This window comes from Corythoichthys intestinalis, chromosome 12, assembly GCF_030265065.1.
Source record: "Corythoichthys intestinalis isolate RoL2023-P3 chromosome 12, ASM3026506v1, whole genome shotgun sequence".
In the NCBI taxonomy this organism is placed as follows: Eukaryota; Metazoa; Chordata; class Actinopteri; order Syngnathiformes; family Syngnathidae; genus Corythoichthys; species Corythoichthys intestinalis.
In genome coordinates, this window is record NC_080406.1 from 6,924,376 (window position 1) to 6,947,391 (window position 23,016).

Consider the following 23,016-nt stretch of genomic DNA (forward strand, 5'->3'; position numbering starts at 1 on the left):
GAAGTAAGAGTTGTGGGATTAAAAATAATTGTTTTCTGTGTGTTTTACCGTTTTCTGGTGCCGTTGCAGCCATGCCGGGCTCCACGGGGGGCTCAAAGTTATCTAGTAGGGTGTTGACTTTATTCCTCAGCTCAATGAGTTCCCTACGCAGGTACTTCACCTGACTGGACTCCAATGGCCGGGGTTGACCGTTAACTGTAGATGACAACATAAGAAGGTGCTCAAAGTTGCATGGTACAATCAGTCAACAATTGTCAGCAGTCAGTGAACAGTTTGAATGTCAATATTGTGCATTTAACATGAAATTAAAAAGTATGACACACTGACAACTCATTAAAACACAAGGAGAATTGCGAAACATCGATTTTTCTGGAAAAATAGGCATTAAGTGACAGGAACATTGTGTCCAAATACTATTTCGGTCCAACATTAGCGATGTTACCAAATTAGCTATCCATACCTTGATAGGATTTTATTCTGTACCATGGAGGGCTGCAGCTATCGATTATTTTAGTAGTCGATTAATCTATCAACTATTTAGTTCGAATAATCGAGTAATCAGATTAGGAACATATAATTCATTGCAGAATAAATTTTAGAAGATGTAAAACAAAGGCTTGCTAAGACTGCGCTTTCAAAGAGCGTTAAATGCCCGAGTGTTTCTTAGTTCAAACTATGCAGAACTGCACTTTTATTTATAAATAAATTAAAATACCTGAACCTAGCCTCAAATGATATAAAAAAAAAAAAAAAGAGGATCCAAGAACAAGAGAAAGTGGCTAAATGGCATTGCAAGACTCCACTAGCACAAATGCGATAAAATGCTAACTAATGCTGCCTTTTTATTTTTTATTTTAACAATGCTCTTAACAAATCGTTCAAACAAATTTCCACAATAAAAAGCTACATAAACCTATAAACTAAATTACGTATGCATAAAAAAACTCAAACAAAAACTTCCCTTATGTTGGTCTTAACAAGGAGCCATGTCATTCACTAGTGAGCTACAGGGCAGTGTATCCACCCTAATCAATAAAACTAAATGCAAACACTTTCAAAACAAACCATTACAGTGTCACTCTAAATCAGACATGTCCAAAGTCCGGCCTGGGGCCAAATGCGGCCTGTGGTCAAATTTAATCCGGCCCCCAGCCTCTGTCATAAAATCAATAACATCTGGTCGGCACACAAACTTAATAAATTGGTCAGCAGTACTGTTACCAGCATATGAAGGAGCTTACACACTAAATGCTGCTCCTCATTTACCCACTAAAAGGCAGCAGCACTCTAAGCAACATTACCCCGTGTGACCTTTACCAAACATGAAATGCTGACATGTACGACAAGATTATAGGGAAGATAAGCGGCGAGAAATTGAAGCAACCTGAAGCTAGCATAATTTCACAGCAGCAGTATTTCACAAGAGCCCGAGAGTCGAAAGAGAACGCCACAGAGGCTAGTTGCGAGATTGTTTAAATTAATAATTAAAAAAATATTAAAGCAAATGTGACACACAGAATGGCTTGCTAAAATTTGCTGAAATAAAAGGACGTCAGCGAAGGTCGGCCCCCCCACATTTTTATTACACCAAATCTGGCCCCCTTTGCACAAAGTTTGGACACCCCTGCTCTAAACACATACTCGAAGCAGCAAAATTTGATTCAAAGCTTTTTTTTGATTACTCGAGTTAATTAATCATTGCTAGTACCATGTTCAACCGGGTTTTGTGTATGCTTGCTCCTACTAGAGTGTGAAATGTGCTGCTTGCTATGTTTGAATGCTTTACATGACAAAAGCAGTTTACTTTGTTGTATTTTAAAATCAGGTGAAAGATTAAGAGATGTTTTTTAGCATTCCTGATCACGTGCTTTGACTGCACTGATATTGAGACTAAGACTGATTAACTATGTAAACGTGAATAAAAACATTACTTGTACACACAATACGAAGTTTGGACTCGAATTAATCCAAATGATATTTCATTTCCGTTGGAATGTTTAAAATTCAACCATTGATTCTGGTCAACCTTCATGGTATACTGTAGCTGTATTGCAATAAATGCTAAACCATTACCGCGTAGCCCCTATTTGACACCTGCGCTACATACAACTGTTAAGCACCCTCATTTTCCCCACTTAAAAGCAGATAATGGAGGGAAAATTCCAGCGAGAAAAAATTCAAATCAACGCCAAGACTGCCGGACATTCCTTTCCATCTCACACGTACACAGTTCTCTGTTGAGTGGATAATGCTGAACAGAGATGTTCAAGGTCATAAGGCAACGCACCCAGACGCTGGCCGACTCAAACTATTCCCAAAGCTCTGACGCATGCAAGAGGAGCGCTTTTCCACGTGAGGTCGCGGCATGTGACGAACAGGGCTCCGCTTGGATTGGAAGGAAACGTTTTCACAACCACCCACATTCTTTCTTTAAAAAACAGATTTCGAGCTAATGGCGGTCATTTGATGACAGGCTGACTGGAAGCAGAGCACAACAAACATGCACACACGTTCCTGACATCAGAGAAGTGACGGTGCACGTTGCATTGGGTTTTCAATAAATTTCAGCCAAACGCCTGTTATGCTACTCAAGAATTTTCTGCCAGTTCATGAAATCATCATATTACTAACTGTATAGGCAATGTTTTGAGCACCATACATTTATATCCAGTTCAATGTGACATAGGAGCTGAAGACTATCACAACTGATTTTGGAAGAGTGGCATATGTAAACTCGCTGGGTTAAAAGCAAAAATGAACTCAAGCAGAAAGCAATCACGATAAATTCTATTATTGCACCACTAAATCTGAATGTATCAACTCACAAAAGATTAAAATCGTTCATTATTAACTAAAGATGTCCCGATCACGTCATTTTCAAAGTATCGGAATCGACCAAAAAATATCGGACATGCCTTTTTTTTAATATATACTGTATATATTTCTTAATTAAATTGTTTTCTAATTGTATTTAACGTTACAGACAAAATGTCTTACATTCATCCAGAGTCTGTAGTTCTGGCTTAAAGTTAGGCTATCAAATTTATCGCATAAACGGCGGTAATTAATTTTTAAAAAATTAATCACGTTAAAATATTTAATGCAAATAACGCATGCGCTGCATGACCCACTCACGCATTGTCGCGTTCAATCTATAATGACGCCGTTTTACCTATATATAGAGCTAACAGGCAGCGTAAAATGAGTAATGAGAATTTTGGCAGTTTTTGGAGCCTCTTTTTAATTGGCTAAAGCCTTAAAATCCCTCTCTCAATGATTAGAATATCGTGGGAAGCAATGTGGGGAAAAACGGTAGTGGTTGATCTTTTCCTTAACACCCTATGTTACTTCCCAACGCAGAGAAGATATATCAATTGGTGCCACTATGCACAGTCATGGTTGCACTTCCCATCATGCATTTGGGCAGAACAGTTAAATGGTTACAGTATCATTTACTGAAAGCTCAACAAATACACTAGATGGCAATATTTAGTCACAATATATAAAGTCACATTTATCCTTTAAGAATTACAAGTCTTTCTATCCGTGGATCCCTCTCACAGAAAGAATGTTAATAATGTAAATGCCATCTTGAGGATTTATTGTCATAATAATTAAATACAGTACTTATGCACTGTATGTTGAATGTATATATTCGTCCGAGTTTTAGTCATTTTTTTCTAAATGCATTGCCAAAATGTATATGATCGGGAAAAATTATCGGGAATGATTGGAATTGAATCGGGAGCAAAAAAAAAAACGTAATCGGATCGGGAAATATTGGGATCGGCAGATACTCAAACTAAAACGATCGGGATCGGATCGGGAGCAAAAAAACATGATCGGAACAACCCTATAAACAGCAAGCAACTGAACAAAAACAGCATCTAGTGATTTAAAGATGTTGGAGAACTAAACATCGCTGATCAGAAGCTATACTACTGTTTAGTTATCCACGTGACGACTGGTCATCAACACATAACACCAGACAATTGCATTAGTCACCAATATCAGAGTCGCAAGTAAGTCCCGAGTCGGTCTGTGTACCTTTTGCTATTCGTTTTTCCTTCCAATTCTGAAGAAAAAAAAAAAAAAAAAAATGAGCCCAATTCCGTTTTTATGTGTGTTAACAAAAAATGAGAAATGAATCGTCTCCCGTTTCCCAATTGAAAATTACTTATTCAATAATGGAAAATGAGCCTTAATCTGTTTTCCAATATCAGTTTATCGAACTGAAGTCGGAAAAAAAAAAAAAAAATACATCCACGTGTTTTCCACGACGTTCGCTTTAACAATGAGCCATGACCCGGAAGACGACGTTTTTCTTTTTATAAATGAATATTATGCGACTTCAGCAGGATCTTGTTCGTCTTCTTAAAGGAGAAGTCTTCCGGGTCAACACTCATTGTAAAGGCGAACTTGGTGGAAAACAAATATTGGGCGTATTTTGGTTTTCGACTTCAGTTGGATAAATTGACATTGGAAAAACGGATTAAGGCTCGTTTTTCTGTTATTGAATTACCAATTTTTATCCGGGAAACGATTTATTTCTTTTTTTTTTTTGCTAACACAGGTAATAACAAAAAACAGGAATGGGTTCATATTCCGTTTTTTTGTTTTCCCAAAATTAGAAGGAAAAACGAATGGTCAAAGGGTACACAGACCTGAGCCGAGCCTCGAGGTCGCGTCGGGTCGAGCCTCGAGGTCACGTCGGGTCGAGCCTCGAGGTCACGTCGGGTCGAGCCTCGAGGTCACGTCGGGTCGAGGTCGCGTCCAGTCACGAGGTCGCGTCCAGTCTCGAGGTCGCGTCCAGTCTCGAGGTCGCGTCCAGTCTCGAGGTCACGTCTAGTCGAGTTTCATGGTCATAAACACGACTCGTGTCAAGTCAAAGGATGAAAAGATGAGTCGTGTCAAGTCTAAAGGTTGTCGAGTCAAGTCACAGGTTAGTCAAGGCCGTCATCATTGTTCACCAGCCATCCCACAAAGCACTCAGGTTTACCTTTGAGGGAACCCTTGCTGTCAAAATTATGCAGTAAGTCTGCTGGGAATATGATTTTTGATTGCAATGATGTTCCATGAGGGTTTGGCGAGAGGCCATGGCGAACAAGCGGATCACTGGCAGGTAGGAACGAATCCACAATCCAGGTTTTTCGAGTCAGCTTGTCGAGTCATTGCCTCACAAGTCGAGTCGAGTCTCGAGTCTGGGACCCATCCAGCTCAAGCGAATTAAGCCCGAGTCTGCGTTTTTCCCCGTTACTCAAGTGCAATTGTCTGCATAACACTGAGGCCATTCTAGCAATGAGCAAAAATACTCAGATGCTGCTGCTTTAAATGAGTCAACTTGATGAGGTAACTTGCAGTGACTATTAAATCTGCATATGTTCTTAAAAGTGTTGGTAAAACTCAAAATAACACGAGATATAAAGGCATTGCAAATGTCTGGCTACTTTAAGCAACACAGCCAAAAACACTTGTCAACAAAATTATGGAAAATATCTGCTTCAGAAACAAAAATGGCCAAATCACAATTGCTATAAAATATTTAGTTATTACAAATACACATACGGTTTAAATATATAATATCAGTTTTACAAGTTGCTATATTTCGCGTGAAATGTATATATTAGTGAGTGCCACTGCTAATGAAATGTCTCGACATGAATGCATTTTGGCGCTACAAAAATACCAGGATTTATTTGCTTACATTTCACCTAAATTGCTTGGATTGTTAAATTTCAGCCAGATAACATTTTAAAAATTATAGCCAACTGACACTTTTGCCCTATTTGTTCTTTTTTCGTGATCTAAACTTAATAGTCTCGTTAAATTTATCCAGGATGCATTTTGCTTGTAGACCAGCATAATCGGCCCAAAATAATTGCAGCCTTTCTCTGCTTCTTTTGCACTCAGGGAGACAAACGCTCAAGTCTATCAATCTAAACCTCGACTGCCATCTTGTGGCCAACTACAGTAAATTGACTTTTATGAAATGAACTTACCAAACAAAGTTAACTTGAGTATTCTACTGCACTGGATGGCGAAGGAGAGGTCAGAGCTGTCAAAGATGGTGATGAGGTCATCATCTATGAAATAGATTGGAAGGAGAAGATACATGAGTGTGCAGCAAACAAGTTAAAATGTAATCTTGCCCAAAGACAAGTTTACATTAACCATTTTAGTTCAGCGTTTTTTGTTGTTGTTAGATTAGGCAAAGTTTTGTGGAATACAAAGGGTTCTTAATGCTTGCAATGCTAGAATACTGCTTCTATGGCAACCAACCAACCAACCAACCAACCAACCCAAATTTGCACACAAATTAGAAAAGGCAGATAACTGTAAATATTTGCAAGAAAAACACTTCTTGTTCATAAGGTAAAGTTATGAAGTAAAAGCAATAAGCATGACGGTAGCAGAGGTGGGTTTTGAGAAAACTATGGCACTGAGTAGTTTTAGCACGCCATACTTTTTACTTGATTTGTGAAAAAGAAGCACGACTCTTTCGCCGCTACTTTAAGCTACATTTTTCTTCTTTATTCTACAAATTACATTATATTTTTGCCGGAGATGCTCAAAGTGACATAAAAGCCCTGTTCAATCACATGGCGTTCTTATAGCGCCAAAAAAATTAAACTTTCACGTGGAGCACTGCCGTCAACATGACTCGAAAGTGCAGCTTTCGACCTCTTTCCCAGTTATTTGGCAATGATAGACAACCGAAAACCGGAGATATGATCGTTTTCATTTCTTGGCAGGAAATGTTTACTCCACTAGAGGGCACTTCTGCCCTTTGGACGGGTGATGTTTTATTTCGGTAGATATTTCTATTTGGAATTCGATGATTTTTGTCTTTTATCTGGCCTCGTCTGGTCATGTGGTAGGTTATAGTACAGTATAATAATAACATTTAGTATAGTTGATTTTGTGCCGAGAAAAAAAAAACATACCATTTGTTTGAAAAAATATCAAACATGTTACTCATTCCTTCAGTTTTCTTTTCACCAAATACTTCATTTTAGAGCTGAAACGAATACTCGAGCAACTCGAGTAACTCGAGTTTAAAAACTGATCCGAGTAATTTTATTCACCTCGAGGAATCGTTTAATTTTGCCAGCTCTAAGCATCCAGTTTTGCCCGGACTACTTTTAATGCGGGACAACACGCTGACGTTACGTGCGTAGAGGAAGAAGCAATAAAAATAAAAAAAATAAAAACTTACCGCAGCCGACAGCCGCTACAAACTACGCCGACGTTGCTAAAAACTACGCCCGCATGATGCTAGTTTGGTAGCAGGTAGTGTCCGATGCGTCTCATAGATATCGCATGCATTTAGGACTAGATGCGAAATGACAGACTCGGCCGCGTCTGGGCAGCGTTACTAAACAGCCGCCATCTTTAAGCAGTAGACTTCTCATCGCTAATAAATATAACGTTACTGTCACATGCTCGCGTAACGTTAGCCCTTCGGAGGGCTAGGTTTCTATTGATTTTGACCACTGTCGGTGCGTGGCTAACGTGTCTTACATAAGGCTTTATTTAATCTGTAAAAACACAGCGCTGTAGAGTGATGAGAGTGTAAAATTAAAACATAATAAAGCTAACTGTCAGTTTTAGCTCAGTAATCATTGCTGAATAAATGTGCTCCAATACAACAGGTATCATACATTTATTTTGAACGCTGCAAAAACTCAAAAATGCTACCAGTACTTATAGTTTAGACTAACTTCAAACTTAACTTAAAAATAGCTTGACACAAATGGAAATTAAATTGAAACACGTGGGAAATACATGTAGCTTTCAAGTGATCTGTGTTATCAAGCGTAATTACATTTTTAGGTAAGAAATATGTTTTTATATATATAAGGTCTAGAAGCAGTGAATTTTTTTTTGTAGTCACATCTTAGATGCAATTGTTGGCTGTTTTCAACAATGTACATCAAAAATAAAGACATTGATTCACTGAAAATGGCTCGATATTGGATTAAATGTCTTTTTCCTTATGTATATGTATAATTGCTCTTTACCTAAAAAAAATAAAATAAAATAAAAAAAAGTTTTATCCGATTACTTGATTAATCAATAGAATTTTCAGTCGATTGCTCGATTACTAAAATATTCGATACCTGCAGCCCTACTTCATTTGTACTGGATTACCCACCTGTGACAGTATTCAGGATTGTTGCAAACCGACATTTTGTGAACGGTCTGAATGATCTCAGTAGGGGTGTGACAAAATATCGAAACGGTGATATATCGTGATACTTTGATACAAAAGGTTATCGATATGCTCCTGGCCAGGAATCGAGACATCGTTTTAAAAAGGTGTCAATGTCTGGGGGAAAAAAAATAAAAATGAACGAACAAGTTGCTACCAAAATCTTCCACCATAATAGCGTCTCAGTTAACTCTAAGGCTACATTGACAGTGCTCGACGCCCAATCCATTTAGACTGGGAACGTTCGTTCATTTGAAACCAGAGCATTCACAGTCATTCTGTCCGGGCATTTACAGGTTACTTGCTGTTCATTTTAGGGCATTTACAGGTCATTTTCTGTTGAGTTTGAGTCACTGCCTATTCATTTGGGTGATTCCCGGGTCATTTCCTATTCTGTAACTCAAAAAAAAAAAAAAAAAATGAAGACACCCATAAAATACCCCGAAATCAACAAGTAACAACTGAAAATGAACAGGTAAATGACCTTAAATGGCCCCTGCCACTACCGGCCATAGACGTTCAATCCGTTTGAAGTGGGAGGTTAAAATGGATTAGACGTCTACTAATGATAAACTTATTCCAATTCACAGCAGAAGCTTGTTTTTCTGTTTATTAGTTGTTTGTAGAATATCCTAGAAGGATTTCCTGACCAATACGTATACGTAATAATCGTTGTATCGCCATACCGTTATCGTGAGATTTGTATTGCGTATCGTATCGTGAGGTACCAAGAGGTTCCCACTCCTAGATCTCAGTTCAGGTCAACAAATAATGCAGCTTGAAAAGTTTTTTGTTGTTGTTGTTTTTGTGGATACCAAGCCATCACTGCCGTGAGCGAGTCAGAGGAGGTGACCCACCTTCGTCTTTGTACTTAATGGTGACCTCATCGTTGCTCTGCAGTTTGCCCCTGAAGACGCGTTGCATCATGAGCACCAGCTCGTCGTAAGTGATGTCTTCATTGTGGATGGGGATGCGTCTGATGTCATCACCCAATTGGGCTTTGATGATCAACTTTCCGCTTAGGTCGAGCTGGCCGTTCATGGTGCCGTCCTAACTCTGCTGCACCTCCTAATAGGGTTTTAACATCAACAAAAAAAAGTTGTATTAATACAGAGCAACAACACAGAAGAAAAATTGTGATCACAGCCAAAATTTTTAATCGAGTTAATCACAGCTTAAAAATTAATTAATTGCAATTCAAACCATCTATAGAATATGCCATATTTTTTTTGTAAATTATAGTTGGAATGGAAAGATAAGACAAGACGGAAATATACATTCAACATACTGTACATAAGTACAGTATTTGTTTATTATAACAATAAATCAACAAGATGGCATTAACATTCTGTTAAAGCGATCAATGATAGAAAGACTTGTAGTTCTTAAAAGATAAATGTTAGTACAAGTTATAGAAAATTTATATTAAAACCCCTCTTATTTTTTTTGTTTTAATAAAATTTGTAAAATTTTCAATCAAAAAAACTAATAGCTCGCCATTGTTGATGTAATTACACAATGCTCATGGTGCTGAAACCCATAAAATCAGTCGCACACAAGCTCCAGCAGAGAGCGACAAAACACCAAAAAACACAAGTAACAAGTGGACATGACACTGTGCTGTCATTTTAATCTGTTTGAGCGTGGCATGTGCGTTTATTGCGTCAAATATTTTAACGTGATTAATTTTTAACAGCCCAAATTTTTATACCGATCCAGACTTCGTTTAAGGTGCGTAGAAGCATATGGTGTGGCGCTGCGTATATTTCCTGGAAGCCGCAGCCAGGACTGCTTGTGCATAAAATGGCGATCCTGGAAGTGGCAACAGTTTTGACAGGCAGAAATGTCAGGGAAAAAAATGATCACGAGTCTCTTTGACTGGGGGTACCACGCAGGTCCCTTTTGGGGGTTTAAATTTACCTTTACGCATTTTTATGTACTGTACTCATGTTCGGTCGGCATTGAGTTGGGAAGGGCCAGCCCCGCAGCTGGCTGATCGGAGACAACTCGGGAGACGAGTTCTGTAAAAAACGCTCATCTCAACCTCATTTGCGATGGAAGGTCCCCAAATGGGCACTGAATTGAAGCATATTATTGAGATGTAGTTTGAAGGTTCAAGAAAAATGTGTGGAAAAGAAAGAAGCAGGAATGCCACGTCGTGATCGTCCGCCTCCATTGTTTAGGATGCTTTCATGCCGCACTAAAAACAGCGATGGCATGACGTCCCTTCCTGAGTATCCGAATGTGACAACACTCCTTATTAGGCGGGACGTAGGCAGCGGGTAACATCACCCGCCTACATTATCCGTCTAACAACTAATCCAGATAATAGGCATACTAGTGTAGCCGACATGCCGTATAGTCCAACTAATTACACGTTTAAGGCCATTATCTGTCCTAGTGTAGACGTAGCCTTAGATATAGTGGGTTAAAATTTGAAAGAAAAACAAACAAACAAAAACAATGGTATTATATAATTCTGAAGGGTTCGGTTAATGTACATGGGAAACTCGTAGTGTTCAGTACCTTTAGAAAGGTAAAGAACCACGAGTCTAAAGTGTTAAAGGTCTAATGCAGAGGTCACGGAACCGCGGACCTCGGTCCGGTTCCGGACCCCCAACCCATCTGGACCGGATCTCAAGCTGTCCGGACTAATAGACGTTGCAACAACAAAAATCTTTTTTTTCTGCGGGTTTGCTGAGTGGAGGTGGGCAACAAACAAAAACCTTAGCGGTGACGCACATGAGCCAGCCAATGGGAGTGAAGCATTTGAAAGTTATTTTTAGAACAGCAAGTCTCACACTCGCTTCCCAGACTCCGCGGAGTGACAGCCAAAAACTGAGCCGAATGAAGTTGGAGGAAGAGGCGAAAAGGTACGGCAAATGGCGTGCTCCAAACTACGCAAGATTGACGCACAAAACAAAGTGTTTAAGGAGGAGCGGACCAACCCATTTTTGTTCATTTTACCTGGCAGCAGCACAAGACTGCTATGCCTCATCTGTTCAGAGACGGTAGTGCTTGTAAAAAGCAGCAATTTGAAGCGGCACTATGAGACGAAGCACTCAGCTTTTTTGCAAAGTTTCCCTATGAACTCTGCCATCCGTTCCCCCCCAAAAAAAAAAAAAACGAATTAAGGGCTCAATATGATCGCATCTCAAGGCTCATGTTTCATTTATTCACATATTCACATCGTTCACAGCAACGCGCAAATGAATTCTCCCTCAGAATAGCGTGGATATTTGGTCAAAAAAAAAAAAAAAGTCTCAGTGACGCACCGATTGTCAAAGAATGTATGAGTGCAGTTGCTGAAACTTGATGGAAAGCTAAAAGGTCTGTCAAAAAATAAAGCAAATCCCATTGTCAGCATCCACAATTAAAAAAAAAAAAAAAGTCTTGAACATGCTCTTATGTTGCTATTGAATCAGTTAAAGCACTTTTTTAATTTTATGGACCTTTTATATTTTATTTACATTTTTGAATGTTGTAATTATCAGCATGGCCACGTAAAGATACGTTTGTATTTTTTGGAAAAAAAGAAGCATTAAAAATATTTCCGGACCCGAGATTGTTGTATTTTTTAAATTTCGGACCCAGAGGATTTTAATTTAATGACCCCTGGTCTAATGTATCAACTTTTGAATAGCTGTCCACTGTAGCGATCACTGTTCCTGAAACGATTAAGCAAGCATCATTATTACTAGAGGTGTGCAAAAGTTCCGATTCTTAGATTATTCGCGATTCGGCCGTGGAAGATTCGAGAACGATTCACAAACATCCAAATTCCGATTACTGAAATATGCCAAGTAAAGCGGAAGTACAACACACTCAGCGCGCCGCGCGGTCAATGAGGAACGGAGCGAGAGTAGCTAAACATCACGCTTCTCATTACCCGGCCCCTCGGGTAATCCCAATGCTCAACTCACGGCTCTCGCTCAACTCATGCCACGAGATAAAAAAACACAACAACATACCTGACTGCTGCCGAAAAGCTGCTACTAAGTACATCCACATATTGTTACGGTAGATATCATTTATATAGGACTAGATGCAATATAGATTCGGTAGCGTTAGCAGCACACCTACAAAAAACTAGATGCGGGCGTTAGTAAACGGCCACCATCTTAAATCAGTACACTTCCCTGCAAGGCTTTTGTAGCGAACCTTCCAAGCAAACCTAATTAACTTTTTATCTAAAATACTCCTAAATCGGTAAAATATTGACTTGAATCTATCTTTAAAATAGTTTTAAAACTTTCACATGTCAAAAGTAGACAAAACGGAATTATGGAATAACGGGAGCAATTTTAACAACTTTACAGTTGAGTCACAACATTAAATTAATTGAATGTAGTTTAAAGCTGCTGATACAGAATGGGGACTGGAGTTTTTTATTTACTGTTATTTTTGTATATTTGTTTACTGCTATATGTTAACTTGATACTGAAATAGTAGTTTGGTTTAGCCTGAGAGTATTTTGAACAATTTTGGAACTAATGTACAAAACATTAAAAAAAAAAAAAAAAAAAAAAAAAAATTAAAAAGGAGGGGGGTGCATCAATAATCGTTTTATAATCGAATCGGAGCCTCTGAATCGTAATCGTAATCGAATCGTTAGGTGCCCAAAGATTCCCAGCTCTAATAATTACCATGTGAGCTGTGGAGACCTGTATGCGATCATGAACAGACTTTGACCCAAAACTGATAACATAACTAACCATAGTGACAAGTAGTGTATAATAAACTATTAACGTGACCAGTTGGCAAGTAGGTTCACTGAGTCCGGTGTTGTAAGACCAACTATCCAGCAGCCCATTGTAGAGAGACGCTTGGCGATGTGTCCTTGCCAGATGAATAATTGCCTGGATGCTAGGGATTGCGTTGCGGCTACCGCTTAACGTTAGCACCGGGCTGTCGACGTCCATTCTATACATCCACGTGTGCTTCAATATTTGGGAATGCACGATTGACAACACCACAGTAGCGAACAGAGACGCCCCATGTTTAATAGGGCAGGTCATCTGATCGTACAACAAATATGCCAACAACTTATGACGGCGAAAGTTGGCTAGGCCGTTTTCGATTCAACTCCGACGATGACAAGAGCGAGAATTCCTCTGAAAATGAACATCTGTGAATTACTAACGTAATAAGCAAAACAATATAGCGTTTCATAAATACGTTGTCATTAGCAAGTAAGGCATTTAAATTGAAATGAGGCAAGTTCGGTGAAAGCTGACACACTCGGAGACCAACAACACACGCGTTGCTTGATTTAGATTCTCACCAAAAGTCTTGCAGCTATATGTATTTTGACAAACGAGGAATGAATTCCTCCCAAACATCTGTTTTAACAAGCTAACCTGTTAGCTCGCTGAATTGCCAACGTAACGCTAGCCAGCTAGCTAGTTAGCCACACACATCGACAAATAAACCTCAAACACGTGACATTAGGTCGGAAACAGACAAGTCGGCAAATTGTTTGCAATTCGACAAGTTTTTTTTTATACCTGATCCCGACGACGTGACCACGCTGTGTTTCACAAGTTGTTCCTAAACTGTGATGAGTAAAAGCGGGTTGCTCGCCTAGCAAAAATCAGGTGCCATCAGCATCAGGAAGTGAAGTACCGCCTCGGCCTCAGCTGTCACTCCGTACGTGGCAGTCACATTGCGCATGCGCAATTAAAATGAAAATAATAAAAATTTGGACATGAGTTATTTCTTTACTGTTTTTACGATATTATTTTTCCTCCCAAAATTAAAACACATTTTTGGATTTTCAAATGAAACGATCAAAATTAACTACAACGCCATCGGCTCGCTCCCTAAACGTCTCGTCAACCCAACTGAAGAGCAAGCATGCTCTCTACTGGCGAAATCTGAACCTACAGGCAACATAAACCCGCATTTAATGTACTAATCAGTCCTAAGACCTTTTTTATTTATTCATTTTGACTTTCAGGGACAGTGGTCACTACAGTGAACAGCTATTCAAAATTTAACCCTTTATAAAGCAAGTGACCATTTTTGACTACTTTTGGTCATTTTAAAAAACGGAAATATTAGCAATTATTAGGGCTGGGACGATTCACTTTTGCACGATCCGCATCCCGATACCTGTGTGGCAATCCAATACGTATTGCGATACATCAACTATGGCAACATATTACCTTTTAAAATTTATAAAAACAAAAGGGCATGTATCTCCATTTAAACTAGATTACATTTGACATTTACTCTTTTTTTCGCATAGAAAAGTGCATTAACTGTTGCAGCAACTGTTCCTGTTCAAAATTGAACATAAACTATTGAAACCACTTCACATTTTATACCGCGTCCAGATCCGTACAGAAAAAAAAACACACAATGAATTGCCACTCACACTACCGCAAGTGTTTAAACAAGCGCAACGATGCGGCATTTTTCAAGTGGCAACATCAAAGCCTAAACAGCAGTCACTCATCATTAACTTTAACAAGCAACCTCGAGCGCATTGCCGACCAAGAAAAGCAGCAGGACGGAGAGTGATCGGACCGGGACATCGCTAGTTTGTTGTAGTGTTGCACCGATGCCATTTTTTTGACCCCGATACCACTCCGTTTATATCCCAGATAGCAGATCGACATTGAATAAACGTTGATTTTCCATCAAAATCATCAGTATGGTTGACATTGAAATTTTCAACATCAAGTAACGTTAAAACAACGTTGTTGAATGGAATGTCGGGCGATGGTTGGGTTAACATTGTTTTATGGTTGATGAATTAATGTTGACAAATAGTTGATTTATGATTGACTGGGAAATATGATTGAAAAGTCATTGAATTATGGATGAGCAGGCGTTTTTCAATAGCGATAGCTGCTTGGCATGCAAACTAGTGGGGATTAAGTGTCAGGAGAAAAAAAGGCTGAGTTCAGCGTTACCGAACCGGTAAATGGTATCGGCGCTCTGTTTGTTGGTACTCGCCGATACCGATAACACCGTTTCGGGCCGAATCGCCCCCACCCTGCTGATTCTGGTATCGGTGCATCAGTAGATTGTTGGCTTGCGACCAGACTGCTTTGGCACAGCACATTAGAAGTATCTAAAGTATTGATACTCATAAAAAAAGTATCGATACTCGGATCGTGACATAAGGGATCGCATACAGTTGTGGTCAAAAGTTTACATACACTTGTAAAGAACATAATGTCATGGCTCTCTTGAGTTTCCAGTTATTTCTACACCTCTGATTTTTCTCCGATAGAGTGATTGGAACAGATACTTCTTTGTCACAAAAAACATTCATGAAGTTTGGTTCATGAATGACTTTTATGACTTTTATGGGTTAACAGAAAAAGTGATCAAATCTGCTGGGTCAAAAATATACATACATGGATCTGAAAAAGCGAATCATTGACTTGAACAAGTCAGGAAAGTCACTTGGAGCCATTTCAAAGCAGCTGCAGGTCCCAAGAGCAACAGTGCCAACAATTGTTTGTAAGTATAAAGTGCATGGCACTGTTTTTTCACTGCCACGATCAGGAAGAAAACGCAAGCTATCACCTGCTGCTCAGAGAAAATTGGTCAGGAGGGTGAAGATTCAACCGGGAATCACCGAAAAGCAGATCGGCCAAGAATTAGAAGCTGCTGGAACACAGGTGTCAGTGTCCACAGTCAAGCGTGTTTTGCATCTCCATGGACTGAGAGGCTGCCGTGCAAGAAGGAAGCCCTTGCTCCAAAAGCGCCACCTTAAGGCTCGACTGAAGTTTGCTGCTGATCACATGGACAAAGATAAGACCTTCTGGAGGAAAGTTCTGTGGTCAGACGAAACAAAAATCGAGCTGTTTGGCCACAATGCCCAGCAATATGTTTGGAGGAGAAAAGGTGAGGCCTTTAACCCCAAGTACACCATGCCTACCGTCAAGCACGGTGGTGGTAGTGTTATGCTGTGGGGCTGTTTTTGCTGCCAGTGGAACTGGTGCTTTACAGAGAGTAAATGGGATAATGAAGAAGGAGGATTACCTTTCAAATTCTTCAAGATAACCTCACGTCATCTGCCCGAAGATTGGGTCTTGGGCGCAGTTGGGTGTTCCAACAGGACAATGACCCCAAAGACACATCAAAAGTGGTAATGGAATGGCTAAATCAGGCTAGAATTAAGGTTTTCGAATGGCCTTTCCAAAGTCCCATTGAGAACTTGTGGACAATGCTGAAGAAACAAGTCCATGTCAGAAAGCCATCAAATTTAACTGAACTGCATCAATTCTGTCAAGAGAAGTGGTCAAAGATTCAACCAGAAGCTTGCCAGAAGTTTATGGATGGCTACCAAAAGCGCCTAATTGAAGTGAAAATGGCCAAGGGACATGTTACCAAATGTTAGCGCTGCTGTATGTATATTTTTGACCCAGCAGAATTGATCACTTTTTTCTGTTCACCCATAATAATGTCATAAAAGAACCAAACTTCATGAATGTTTTTTGTGCCAAAGAAGTATCTGTTCCAATCACTCTATCAGAGAAAAATCAGAGTAGTAGAAATAACTGGAAACTCAAGAGAGCCATGACATTATGTTCTTCACAAGTGTATGTAAACTTTTGACCACAACTGTATGTCGCCAGTTGATATTTTTTCCCAGCTCTAGCAGTTTTTAACATATTAAGATTACTACTTTAAATTATGACTCATTATGGTATTTTATATATTTTTTATTATTATAAATACAATTATAAATGAATATAATGTGAATTTAAAAAATCAAATTAAAATGAACAAAAACAGAAATACGCACTGTTTAGGGCCCCAATAACTCTAAAGTAGATTTTTACTCCCCTTATCTGTCCACAAATAAAGGAGGAGTAGCAATTTTTAAGTGTCCTCCCCAAGAAAACAAGAACAACGCAAGCAGGTTTTTGAGACCTCCCTCTCTGCAGTCTAAAAGTTAAAACATATCGGACACATGCTTCTTACTGGACTAGAGCGAAAAGCCGTATTAGAAAAAAAGCTGTACAAATACAACAAAAAAGTCGTAATGAAGAGCTGAATCTCATTTTATTGTAAAAGACAATCAAAACAGGAATGCCACAAATAATACATTAATAAATTATAATAAATAATAATCTATGGATGTTTTTGTAAAATGACATGTATTTGCTAAACGCAAGGAGGTCATTTCAACTTGAAATGAAAAATTACATTTTAAGATACACACTTGTACAGGATTGCAAAGAAAATTTGGCCACAATGAAAAGCAAAACAAACAAACAAAAAAATAGTCAGTTTTGTTAAGAACTCATATTGTCATGAAACAGATTCATTTTAATGCAAAGAAGAAGAAAAAAAAGTAGTAGTCCTAACTTATACAACAACTAACAGATAAAATAAAAATAGTAATAAATAAAATATAATAATCATAAAAAACAACATTTCTAAAAATAAATTAATGTTAAGGGAGAAAAGTTGTATTATTTTTAGGGCTGTCAAAATTATCGCGTTAACGGGCATTAATTAATTTTTAAAATTAATCACGTTAAAATATTTGACGCAATTAACGCAGATGCTCCGCTCAGAGAGATTTAAATGACAGTACACAGTGAAACGCTCACTTGTTGTGTTTTATGGAGTTTTGCCGCCCTCTGCTGGCGCTTGGGTGCGACTGATTTTATAGGCTTCAGCATCCATGAGCATTGTGTAAGTAATTATTGACATCAACAATGGCGGGCTACTAGTTTATTTTTTGATTGAAAATTTTACAAATTTTATTAAAACGAAAACATTAAGAGGGGTTTTAAAATAAAGTTTCTCTAACTTGTACTAACATTTTTCTTTTAGGAACTACAAGTCTTTCTATCCATGGATCGCTTTAACTGAATGTTAATAATGTTAATGCCATCTTGTTGATTTATTGTTATAATAAACAAATAGTCCTTATGTACCGTATGTTGAATGTATATATCCATCTTGTGTCTTATCTTTCCATTCCAACAATAATTTACAGAAAAATATGGCATACTTTATAGATGGTTTGAATTGCGATTAATTATGATTAATTTTTAAGCTGTAATTAACTCGATTAAAATTTTTTAATCGTTTGACAGCCCTAATTATTTTATGATTAAAATCATATCACCAGAATATTCCTGAAAAATATTTGCTACTTTTCTGCAATCATTTCTTCTTCTTCTCTTGTGTGGCATTGAACCACGAATCAAGTAGCTGCTTCATGCAGTAGAGCTGCCACGCGTGCACTTGCACTGCCACAACCATGACCAAATACATCACAGTCACTGCAGAGAAGCCAAAGATAAAGCGGTACGCTTTCCCATAGCGATATAGCTGCTGCGCCAGGGGGAACATCTCCATGGCGCCGTAGATGAGCGGCGCCACCGAAAACAGCCCGGCGCTTATCATGGACAAGACCAGGTAACTGATGTTGTTCTTGGGCAATGACAGGCTACTGCACAGCAGGGGCACAATGCTCAGCAGGTAGACGTACTCCCATTGGTAGGGCACGGCGACTGTGTCGGGTGGAAGCAGCTTTAAGCGACTGACGGTCACTTGGGCAGCCACCAGCAGCCAAACCAGGAGATGGATCACGTTCAAGCGACGTACCTCTGACTTCAACGAAGCGCTGTGGCATGAATATCAAAACCTTTTGTTATGATCCAATCTTATTGTTGTCCGTTTGTACTAGTTGCAGTTACTTAAAATGCGTACGACAGGAGAAAAAAAAAGTCTTTAATAGCATTATTATCTGAATTAAAATCATATTTTGAGACGATTCGACTGTATACAGTGGGGCAAATAAGTATTTTGTCAACCACCAATTGTGCAAGTTCTCCTACTTGAAAAGATTAGAGAGGCCTGTAATTGTCAATGTGGGGAATGTGGGGGAAAAAAAAACAGAAAATGACATTGTTTCATTTTTAAAGAATTTATTTCCAAATTAGAGTGGAAAATAAGTATTTGGTCACCAACAAACAAGCAAGATTTCTGGCAGTCAAAGAGGTCTAACTTCTTCTAACGAGGTCTAACAAGGCTCCACTCGTTACCTGTATTAATGGCATCTGTTTTAACTCATTATCCGTATAAAAGACACCTGTCCACAACTTCAGTCAGTCACACTCCAAACTCCACTATGGTCAAGACCAAAGAGCTGTCGAATGACACCAGAGACAAAATTGTAGACCTGCACCAGGCTGGGAAGACTGAATCTGCAATAGGTAAAACGTTTGGTGTAAAGAAATCAACTGTGGGAGCAATTATTAGAAAATGGAAGACATACAAGACCACTGATTATCTACCTCGTTCTGGGGCTCCATGCAAGATTTCACCCTGTGGCGTCAAAATGATAACAAGAACGGTGAGCAAAAATCCCAGAACCACACGAGGGGACCTAGTGAATGACCTATAGAGAGCTGGGACCACAGTAACAAAGGCTACTGTCAGTAACACAATGCGCCACCAGGGACTCAAATCCTGCACTGCCAGATATGTCCCCCTGCTGAAGCCAGTACACGTCCAGGCCCGTCGACGGTTCGCTAGAGAGCATTTGGATGATCCAGAAAAGGACTGGGAGAATATCTTATGGTCAGATGAAACCAAAATAGAACTTTTTGGTAGAAACACAGGTTCTCGTGTTTGGAGGAAAAAGAATACTCAATTACATCCGAAAAACACTATACCCACTGTGAAGCATGGGGGTGGAAAAATCATGCTTTGAGGCTGTTTTTCTGCAAAGGGACCAGGACGACTGATCTGTGTAAAGGAAAGAATGAATGGAGCCATGTATCGAGAGATTCTGAGTGAAAATCTCCTTCCATCAGCGAGGGCATTGAAGACGAGACATGGCTAGGTCTTTCAGCATGACAATGATCCCAAACACACAGCCAGGGCAACAAGTGGCTTCGTAAGAAGCATTTTATGGTCTTGGAGTGGCCTAGCCAGTCTCCAGATCTCAACCCCAAAGAAAATCTGTGGAGGGAGTTGAAAGTCCGTGTCGCCCAACGATAGCCCCAAAAAAATCACTGCTCTAGAGGAGATCTGCATGGAGGAATGGGCCAAAATACCAGCAACAGTGTGTGAAAAGCTTGTGAAGAGTTATAGGAAACGTTTGGCCTCCGTTATTGCCAACAAAGGGTACATAACAAAGTACTGAGATGAACTTTTGGTATTGACCAAATATTTATTTTCCACCATTAACTACAAATAAATTCTTTAAAAATCAAACAGTGTGATTTTTCTGTTTTTTTCCCCCACATTCTGTCTCTCATGGTTGAGGTTTACCCATGTTGACAATTACAGTCCTCTCTAATTTTTCAAGTGGGAGAACTTGCATAATTAGTGGTTGACTAAATACTTATTTGCCCCACTGTATTTATACATTATTTTGTGTATGATATTTAAACTATTAATATTTTATGTACATGTTTAAAACTATTCTTTAATGTTGTAATGCTAACATATGCATCAATAGGGTTTTATATACACTTATTGTTGATATATGCGCAAAAAGAAACGTATGTCAAATGGGGTGGGGTTACACTACTTCGCGGTTTTTAATTTTACGCTGTCGGTTCTGGTCCCCATCAACAGCGATAAGTGAAGGATCACTATACTCTGACGCCCCTTTGCCGGTACTTGATGAAATACAGGAAATAACACATCATAATGTCTCACTCACCTCATTTGGAATTGTTGAATCGCGTTGTCTTTAGGTTTAAAGCCATTTCCCCTGCCAACACGTGATGTCATGTTGAAGATAAATACCTATTGTCAAAACGCATACAGTATTTAATCACTGAATATTGAATGAGAAAATGCTCAAGCCCCTTTGGGGGTCAGGCTTGGCAATACGTGAATCACTGTTTGGAGCCTCAGCGTTTTTCTCGGCTATATTGCTCGTTAACAATTCTTACCGGGTGCGTGTCTCCGACGATCTGCCCGTTTTAATGCGTAAATTACGCGTATACAAAATATGTCGTGAATCAAAGGGCTCGACTCTCTACAGCTGTACGCATGCGCACTTGCTCTTGCGGCGACATCTATTGGTTGTCTCTTGAAAGAAGAGCTATATTTCCGCGCATGCGCTGTCGGTTGGGTAAAAGAATGGTGGCAATACAGACGGGACGTAATTTAGCGGGAGAAATATCCAAAATATAAACATTTTACGGTCTGAAGACAGGAGGAGGTTTAGAGAGAAGCTTGTGTATTGGCGTAACAATAAATTGACCAAATAATAAGAGTGCCTCGCTAAATTCTCCCCTAAACGTGTTAAACAAGCTAACTCCAGGTAAATAGCATTGCTTCTTGACACACGCTCCCATGATGCAAAGCGTGAACTACTCTTGTCATCTTTTCATCCAATTAAAATGGAAATTCTAGCTCTCAAATGACAATGTAATGTCATGTATTATTTTATGCAGTATTTGTGCTGCTAATTATTACACAAACACACTCGGGGGGTGTACTTTTACATCGGAACAATTCTAAATACAGAGGGCGTACATAAACAAAAATGAATCTCTGGTCGACAAAATCTTCATACGTCCATTATTTTATGTATAATTTATGAAGTGTCAGGTTAATATTTTATTAGGGCTGTCGAACGATTAAAATTTTTAATCGAGTTAATTACAGCTTAAAAATTAATTAATAGTAACTAATCGCAATTAATTGCAATTCAAACCATCTATAAAATATGCCATTTTTCTGTAAATTATATATATATATATATATTCTGTAAAATAAATTGTTGGAATGGAAAGATAACACACAAGATGGATATATACATTCAACATACGGTACATAAGGACTGTATTTGTTTATTATAACAATAAAGCAACAAGATGGCATTATTAACATTCTGTTAAAGCGATCCATGGATAGAAAGACTTGTAGTTCTTAAAAGATAAATGTTAGTATAAGTTATAGAAATTTTATATTAAAACCCCTCTTAATGTTTTCGTTTAAAAAAAAAAAGTAAAATTTCAATCAAAAAATAAACTAGTAGCCCGCCATTGTTGATGTCAATAATTACTTACACAATGCTCATGGGTGCTGAAGCCTATAAAACTGCAAAACTCCATAAAACACCATTAACAAGTGGGCATTTCACTCTACTGTCATTTAAATCTGTCTGAGCGGGACATGTGCGTTAATTGCGTCAAATATTTTAACGTGATTAATTTAAAAAATTAATTACCGCCCTTTAACGCGATAATTTTGACAGCCCTAATTTTTTTCCAATTATTATCTTTGTGATTAGAAATAAACACTTCAGTAGTAGTTTTTAGGAACATTTTATTTAGAAAAACATCGTAGACAAAAAAATAATTACAATTATATAAACAATGAAACATACATTAATTCTCAGGTTACACAACATTAGCACCATGCTTTAAAGGACAAAATACTATTTCCCCCCAACACCCCTCCCCTCCCATACTTAACATATAAGAAAGGAAAAAAACGGTCCAAATAATAAATTACTGACAGTACAAGTACTCACTTTTCATCACTATTTAAACATTTTTACGTGTAATTTTACTGCTGCAACAGATTTCAGATCGGCAGTAACAATAATATAAATAATAAGACTCAACGGTAAAGTTAAATCTGTTAAACAGGTACTGTGACATAGCCCTGGAATTAAATTTTGAATAGGAATTGGTCGACTTTTATTTTTAAAAAACTGCACAAATCCATTTTAAAAACAAATGCTTCTTCTTTTCTGTGCATTTTACTAGTCAAATCCAACATTTTTTTAAATGACATAACCACACTGTGCATTGTGGAAAAACAAATATTAGCGACGTACAAAGAATCGG

At 38.5% G+C, this 23,016-nt stretch overlaps 2 protein-coding genes across 5 annotated transcripts in view; both read right to left on the bottom strand.

The window, feature by feature from the left end:
* tfg (trafficking from ER to golgi regulator) overlaps positions 1-13,868 on the bottom strand; it is a 29,525-nt gene extending 15,657 nt beyond the window's left edge. For all 3 annotated transcript variants that reach the window (XM_057853201.1, XM_057853203.1, XM_057853200.1), the window contains exons 1-4: positions 13,720-13,868; positions 9,070-9,280; positions 6,000-6,083; positions 49-195 (exon numbers count right to left, since the gene is read on the bottom strand). In XM_057853201.1, the coding sequence (XP_057709184.1) occupies positions 49-195; positions 6,000-6,083; positions 9,070-9,253 (415 nt within the window). In that variant the 5' untranslated portion in view covers positions 9,254-9,280; positions 13,720-13,868. The remainder of the gene's footprint in view (positions 1-48; positions 196-5,999; positions 6,084-9,069; positions 9,281-13,719) is intronic.
* A 3,374-nt stretch (positions 13,869-17,242) lies between these two features.
* On the bottom strand, positions 17,243-21,229 carry jagn1a (jagunal homolog 1a). 2 transcript variants are annotated; one of them, XM_057852916.1, is made up of 3 exons: positions 21,106-21,229; positions 20,871-20,956; positions 17,243-18,818 (listed from the first exon to the last, which is right to left on the bottom strand). In XM_057852916.1, the coding sequence occupies exons 2-3, from the start codon at positions 20,939-20,941 to the stop codon at positions 18,356-18,358; spliced, it is 534 nt and encodes a 177-aa protein (XP_057708899.1). In that variant the 5' UTR covers positions 20,942-20,956; positions 21,106-21,229; the 3' UTR covers positions 17,243-18,355. The 2 variants fall into 2 exon arrangements, with proteins under 2 accessions (XP_057708899.1, XP_057708900.1); XM_057852917.1 differs by having other exon boundaries at positions 20,871-20,921; positions 21,106-21,208.
* Positions 21,230-23,016: the final 1,787 nt, after the last annotated feature.